At 36.5% G+C, this 7610-nt stretch overlaps 1 protein-coding gene across 2 annotated transcripts; it reads right to left on the bottom strand.

Moving 5' to 3' along the window:
- Nucleotides 1-1514: 1514 nt before the first annotated feature.
- LOC149531017 (uncharacterized) lies at nt 1515-5543 on the bottom strand. 2 transcript variants are annotated; one of them, XM_089811704.1, is made up of 3 exons: nt 5456-5543; nt 2669-4327; nt 1515-2087 (listed from the first exon to the last, which is right to left on the bottom strand). In XM_089811704.1, the coding sequence occupies exon 2, from the start codon at nt 4289-4291 to the stop codon at nt 3848-3850; it is 444 nt and encodes a 147-aa protein (XP_089667830.1). In that variant the 5' UTR covers nt 4292-4327; nt 5456-5543; the 3' UTR covers nt 1515-2087; nt 2669-3847. The 2 variants fall into 2 exon arrangements, with proteins under 2 accessions (XP_089667830.1, XP_089667831.1); XM_089811705.1 differs by having other exon boundaries at nt 1515-2178.
- Nucleotides 5544-7610: the final 2067 nt, after the last annotated feature.

Consider the following 7610-nt stretch of genomic DNA (forward strand, 5'->3'; position numbering starts at 1 on the left):
CATCTTTCTATGGCAGACGGAAGATATTCTAGTTTGTGTGGCAGATGAAAGATATTCTAGCATAGATGACATGTTTGCATGCCATGAGGTTTCCCATAATTTTCATTGACATGTTTGCATGCCATTAGATTTTCCAGAATTTTCATAGAAGATGGGCGTTGATGGAAATTTTTCTAGCGTGTCATCTTTCTAAGATACGCTCCAATTGTTATTAGCTTCCAGTGCTTCATGAATGAATAAAGACACCTGAAGAACCTATCGAGTGCAACACTCAAAAGTCAATTTCCAGATAACAAATAATTTGTTACACCTGTATTACACAGTGATTTACATTACTGATTAAGGGTGATTGCAATTATTTGCCTCTGAATTGACTTCCCCCTAATGGCATACGTGAATTAGTACGCGCTTTAAGCTTCAGAAGACCTCAATTCAGTTTGTCATTTGATGTTTAGATGGGTTATTAAGTATTGCCATCAGCATTTCACACATCGAGGAAGCTCCAGACCATGGTTCACAGTCGATAAGTGGATGAGTTTCTGGCTTAAACTGTGTATGTTCTATTCTGAGTGTTTAAGATCTCACACACGGGAAATCTGTATAAGAAGGTGAGAGAATTATTATCAGCTTTAAGAAGGTGAGAGAAAATTAGCATCAGCTTTGAACTTGTGCATCTGGAAGTCCATCAATCAGCACTACATTGCCACCTAACCAACGAGGATGAGCATCACCTTTAGACTTTCCCACAATTGGGCAATAATGCTGGAGATGCAATATATTCTCATAGAGGCATCGCCTTTGGACTCCAGACAGAACTTGTTTCTTTAAGGTACATAAGTTGAATAGCCTAACAGACAGATGTCAATTGGTCAGGCGGTATATTATATTTCACAAAGCTACCCAAATATAGGAAAAGATGCCTACACACGTTAGAAGAGCATGGTCCCGAACAAACTTTACCCATTCTCCTCCGGTCTCCACAAACCTACCCAACTCCCTTTGTCTTTTAGTTGGTCAAGATATTTAATTCAACGATTCGACCCACCACATACACGTTACCTCTGGACCCACGTAAAAATCAGCACCCTAAAGAACGCACGATTGAATTTTGAATTCGTATATACTCTACACAGTACTTCGCAATAAATAATGAACTTAATAATATGGCTATCTTAAATATACAAGGGAGCCCGCAAATTGACCCAAAATATGCGCTTTCTTTGATCCTGCTTGCCATTGATATTTTTCCTCATCTTTGTTTGAATCTGCTTTACATTTATAAATATAAGAAATGTTAGATCCAGATTAAAAATAGATCCAGATTTATTTTAATTGCAACTGGGCATTACACAAATTGACCCAAAATGTGCTTTCTTTGATTATGCTTCACATAGATATTTTTCCTTATGTTCATTCCGAAGTAATGTGACCAGAAATGTTTGAACACAACAAATACACAGTAACACCAGACTCTCTTCTTATCCATTTTAACGGCCTTTAAACAAAAACAAAAATTATCTCTGGCAATGAATCGGCAGTTATTGATATGCAGATAAACAATATTACAAATAATTGGTGCTCTTGCATTCGAAGGAACCATGGTGGTGGGTAACCCAGAATATCACCCGATACAATAGTCCTTTTTAAATGTACAGAGTGATATGCAAATAAACATTATTACAAATAATTGCTGTTCTTGCATTCGATGGAACTGAACTATAGGGGTGGGTGGCCCAGAGTATTACCCGTTACCAAAGTCCTTTTTCAATGTACCCTCTTTCCTCAGTAAATTTTAAAAACAATGAAAATGCGAGATCTGTTTCATATACCGTTTGACTATCATCAAGATATAACCATATGAAGATCTTTCTTTCCAAATGCAGAAGAAAGTTTCACGGATAGTGAATCTGAAAGATGCTGCTGCTATCCATCCAACTTAACTTTGAACTCACTACACCTCAACACCAGTGGGTTGCAGGAAACGTTGCTATATTATCAAAATTTAGCCATCAAAGCCTCCACCTTCTTAAACAACAGATTTCAAATAGGCAATTGGAGTTTCCAATGAAAAACTGCAGCTACGAATCCTGTGACCACAGAATAAAAACCCCAGATAATTACAACCCATACCTCAGATCGAGATCTCTCTCGCATTGCAATGTCTGTCCTCTTGATAATCTAATATTTGACAAAAAAACTATACATAATCAAATGGGAATTAAGATTAATGATGCTATAAATTTACAGAAATACAAAGACCTGTCACAAATTAAATGAGAAATAACTTTTAAGATGACTTCTGAGGCAAAGTCTGCAGAAATAAAATACTGGCTCTAATTTAAAATATGTTGACTTTGTTCCAACCAATTTATTGAATGCATACTCAATGAAAGGAGCGCTGATCAACCTTCCCTAACAGTTGATTCCAAGTTTCATCTAAACAAAACCATCCCTAATAAATTATACTCAACTAAACGCACAAGTTAGTTTGTTTTCCCAAAATTACTCCAGGATTTAGAACCAGCAAAAGGTAAAGATTGTTGTATTGCCGTACGGAAAGCTATACATTAGTTTTGTACAGCAAAAGCAGAATCATTTTAAAAAATCATCTGCGCCTAGGTTATAATGGTTTATTTCGTCAGTTGAATCAAATATAAAATGAACTTACCTTTATAGCCAAGCAACTCTGTATGTCAATTTCAGCTCCTCTTGGTTGGACAGTTGAGAAAGAAATTAAAATCGTTTCATTTTATTAGTTGCGAGTAACATTGATATGATCAGCACTGCAAAGTACAATTCCATCTGCATTTTGTATGCCTGCCATAATCACATTGGAGAGGTCAGCCTTAAGACAGAACTGGAAACCCAAATATTTAAGTATAATATGATAAAAATCTTGACCACTCCATTAGTTTATGTGGCTTGACAAAATATTCTATGGGATAGAGTAACCACGAAGGCCCTGCCAAAATTCCTGACAACTTAAAAAAATGATATGTCAGTAAACCACGAAGCCTCGAGAAAAGCAGTTCTTTGGTAAAAAACAAGGCAGCTCTAATTGATTCTCTTGTAGATACAAAACATGGATTCCTGTCGGAACACAAAGAATTCAATAGATCCAGAACAGCTTGTCCTAAGGAAAAAGTGTCTTGACAAATGCATCATATTATTTTCAACATCTAAAAGCATCTGCTTAGCATAGATTGGTTATACATTTCATATGTCAACCGTTAGGCACACATAAAACAATATACTACCGTAATTAGATCTAGATCTATTAAAAAACTGCTCTTCTATTGGTTATAATTAGAATGCAAAAGAAGCATTTCATTGGGAAAAGACAGGGTAGGTCTCTGATTCTCCTGAAGCTGCAAAGATTGATTTCCTGTACAAATGCTAGCTAATTCCATAACAGTTTGTGCTAAGGAAAGTTTCTTTTGACAAAAGAATCAGATCACTTTTTAAATCGAACTGCACTGGTTAGCACAAATCAGATGACAACCATGGAAACGCACATATAATACATCTAGATCTTGAGGCAGTCTCTGTACTATTGGTACCACTTAAAATGCAAAAGAATAAGACACGACTTGATTAATGAAAGGAACTTGATTTGATTAAGGAGATCGACAAAATGTTCTAAACGGGTGGTACCAGAAAAATAGTTACAAAATCCCTCTTTGCATAAGTCTTTGCGCGCAAGAGGAAACTGTTTTAAGCTTAACAAGTTATAAGAAAGTCTCAATTGTTAACAACATTTTTCCCCATAGACCTTTCAGGACATCATTCCTGAGCCATAAAAATGGTGATCCATGCAAACAGCCAAGAATTATGCAAAGTTCCTACATCAACTAATGTCCATGCTATCTCCTGCAGGGCTGCAGATAGATGGAACAAAAGAAAATGAGCGTTCAAAAGGCGATGAATGTATCATCGCATCCCGTCTTCTTCGTTTGGGAGCGCAGGCTTCGGCAGGATCTGCCTCCACCCTCCTCCGAACAATCCCTCTCACCGCAAGCTGTTCTGCTGGTGTTAGAGGGAAGACCTGACCACTTACTCTGCATACACAGCTGTAATTATCATAAACAATTTTCTGATTGCAATTTTTATCACAAATGTGTGTGCTTCCTGTTAATTTGCACCGAAAGATATTTGCCCAAACATGCTCAATACGACATCTTTTATCACATTTATGAGTATGCACATCATCTTCATGATTTAGAAGGCTCGACAAATACACTACAGTTGTTGTCTCTTCGTTCATGACGGATTTAGAGTGAACTTCTTCCATGCCTTTCGACTTCTCGACGTTGTCGAGCCTTCTTCTCTGCACGTCAACAATCAGCAGGGTATCAAAAACGACATCATTTCTGGTTTCAGAAACACCTATAATGCCTTTTTTTCTGATAAACAATTGAGTATACCTAGAAACTATAAAAAAAGTTTCTCCAAAGCAAAACCAAAAGCTACTATTATATCAAATACCCTGGTCGCCTTAAATAGAGATAACAGGCGAAAAATAGCTCAAAAAAAACCCCTCAGAAAAGTCAAGAGACAAAGGAAATCATCATATATTTTAGCCCCTTTAGAATTCAGAACCTAAATGCAAAAATCTTTAACTTCAAAGGGGTCACGGGCAAACGGCACTATATAATAAAGTAATATAACCATAAGCCAAAAAACCCCACCGCGATATTCCAAAACGAACAAAGGCATGATCGCTAACCCACAAACACACTCTCTCATGAATCAGAAAAATACCTTAAATTTTTTCAGAAGTTTCGGCCTCTGTTTACAGTCGGGCAAAACTTAAGTCTCTTTCTAAAAAAAACATCCATCGTTTTAATGATTAAATTACAATTTTGTATTAAACTAATAGTTATTTTCTCTCAGCCGTTCTTCCACCACGAAATTACTATTCTCTCGCACCTACGTCGAATGCAGAACCTGTAATAAATTTTCTGCCATTTTTATCAAATGCGAACAGGTGTGATGCCAGCCCCTCTGCATTCAAGGAACCGTAAAGACTTCCTCCAGGCTCCCACAAACGAAGAAATTTGAAAAGTTAACAAGCTACCGAAGGATTTAAAAAACTATACATAAAAAAGTCTTAAAATTGAAATCCACTGTTTGAGAAGGTCGTAGCCACCGCTAGAGAGAGACTACGCAAAATTCTCTAAAAAAATCCTTACGAAAGTGTAATGTCCGACATCATCCGGACCTGCCGGTTCGGCCTACTATAGTTTCTTATTAACAGCCGCTGTTTCAGCATAAACCCTCTATTTTGGAGCTTTCAAGACCCTTGCATGGGTAAATGAGGGTTTCAGCTAAACTTTACGGCATTTTCCTACCAAGACAGCCAAACCCCAAAACCGCTATGCTATGAAATTAAACCCTGGTAAAGCAATTAGCCCTAAAAGAAGAAAAATTAACAGAAAAGAAGCAAGATACATACGTGATTTGGAAAGCCCCTCGCAGCGAAACCCTCGACGAAAACAAACTTGTCAGCACTCCAGCAACCAACACCCTCACACAAAATGCACAAACTTGCTTCCCTCCCCAGATTTATATAGAATTTGTGCCTCGAACCTGGGGTAGATGAAATGAAATTATCCGAAATGAAATTACGATAAATTTGGGTCAAAGGTTAATAAGATAATTATATAATATATTATTATCTTGTTAATTTATAACACACCTATCCGTTGCTTCCCCGAACTTTGTGCCTATTTTGCGTAATACTCCCGTCGCGGAAGGGAGAGAAGACGAACATGTGAAAAAGGGTCAAATCCGTCCACGTCAAAGAAAAACTTCTCTGCAAATGAATTTTCTCAATAGGTACGACAGTGTTCAGATGGAGACGAAAACCCTCTTCAAATACGAAAATGGCACTGAAAATCCAAAAGATTTTCAATGATGTAAATGCACCCGGACATGTTAGGAGTACGGAGCATTGTTTAATGGAGAAGCAATTAAACAATAGGCTTGTTAATGGCACATTTAAGAATGGAATCCTATCATTTGTGGTGTGAGATGGATAGGTCGAGAGTATATAAGAAAGATTGGGAATAAAGAAAGTGTATCTACTGTGCGTCGAAACGGAATGACATTTTATGTTTGAGTGCGTTGTCTACTAGAATATTCAAGAATAGTTTGATGACTTCTTGAAGGAGGGAAGAAAGTGCATCTACTGTGCTACAAAATGGAATGATATTTTATCTTTGAGTGCGTTACCTACCAGAATATTTAGGAACAGTTTGAGGACAATTTTTCATCAACTTTTTAAGGAAACATGACTACACAATAGAACTAGTTTTTTGAAGCAAATTCACAACAGGCAGGTTGACATAGAAAGAACATGAAAGTAGTCTCATAGGCGAATCGGCCTCATGGACATTATGAAAATACCTTCATTCATTCATTGTAAACATAGGTACAAAAGAGCTTCAAGCAAGCCAAGTGTAAGTTAAAATTTCAAATGTTAAATAAAAGTTTATTGTGTCTGCTAGTGTTTACAGCATTTATCATTGGTATGAACTAAAATCTACAACTATTGTTCAATTTTCTCTATTGTTTTTTTATGACTAGTGTGTAATGGGCACCCTGGTAATGCCCAAGAACTAAACCAATTGTTGAAAGAGATTGTAATGTCTTTGCATAGATTTAAACCACATAACATGAACAAAAAAAATTCATGCAAACTGGATATTGAACTACTGTTAAAATAATATTAGTGCTCAAACTAATAAAATTAAATACATAACAACTCACTAATTACTCCAGCATCATCAAACACATAACTAACTGTTCAACTCACTAATTACACTCAATCTTCCTGTAGTTGGAAATGCATCCAAGCCGCCTGTTAATGAGTTGATAGCAATGTATTCCAAAGGCCAGACCCCAGGGGAGTGACGTCTAGAATGTCACAAGAGAGGATGGATGTCCTCTAATGCCAAGAACAGAACTATATATCCAAGTTCCTATCAAATGCAATTTACCATCATCTGATGCTAAACAATGAAGCTCCCACCTCTATTTATACTTTCCCTACACCCTTCTTGAAGGAAATCAAATATTAATTAATTGCATTTACTAGAAGCTTACCCCTTCCAATAATTAATGCACTCTCTAGAAACTCCTCCCTTGCAATACAATAATTAATTGTGCTTCTAGAAAATTAAATTACTAGAGGCTTCCCTTTCAATAACTAATGCACTCTCTAGAAGCTTCTAATACAATAATTAATTTAATTAATTAAATATAAAGACACCTTTTAATTTTAATTTATTTAATGACTTTATAAGAAATTAATTTAATCAATTTTCCCTTATTTCTCCACTTAGCCTTTGGAGAACGTAAAGGCTAAGAACTCCACTTAGTTGTTAAAAAGATGGGAACATTACAATCCGCCCTCCTTGAAATTGGTTGTCCTCAAGCAATCTTAGTCATGTTTGTTGTAGCACCTGCTCACTCTCCCAAGTAGCATCTTCCTCTGGCAAGTATCTCCATTTGACTAAATATTATTTAATCAACCTATTTCACAGAGTCCTTTCCCTAGTATCCAGAATAGCCTCAAGAATTAATATGAGCTTTTCCTCCTCATCTAA

The sequence above is a fragment of the Cupressus sempervirens genome, chromosome 11 (assembly GCF_028749045.1).
Source record: "Cupressus sempervirens isolate cs-2001-9-10 chromosome 11, ASM2874904v1, whole genome shotgun sequence".
Lineage (NCBI taxonomy): Eukaryota > Viridiplantae > Streptophyta > Pinopsida > Cupressales > Cupressaceae > Cupressus > Cupressus sempervirens.

Bases quoted from the DNA above. Each gene is read 5' to 3' on its own strand.
- LOC149531017 (XM_089811704.1), bottom strand. From the start codon at position 4,291: ATGGAAGAAGTTCACTCTAAATCCGTCATGAACGAAGAGACAACAACT.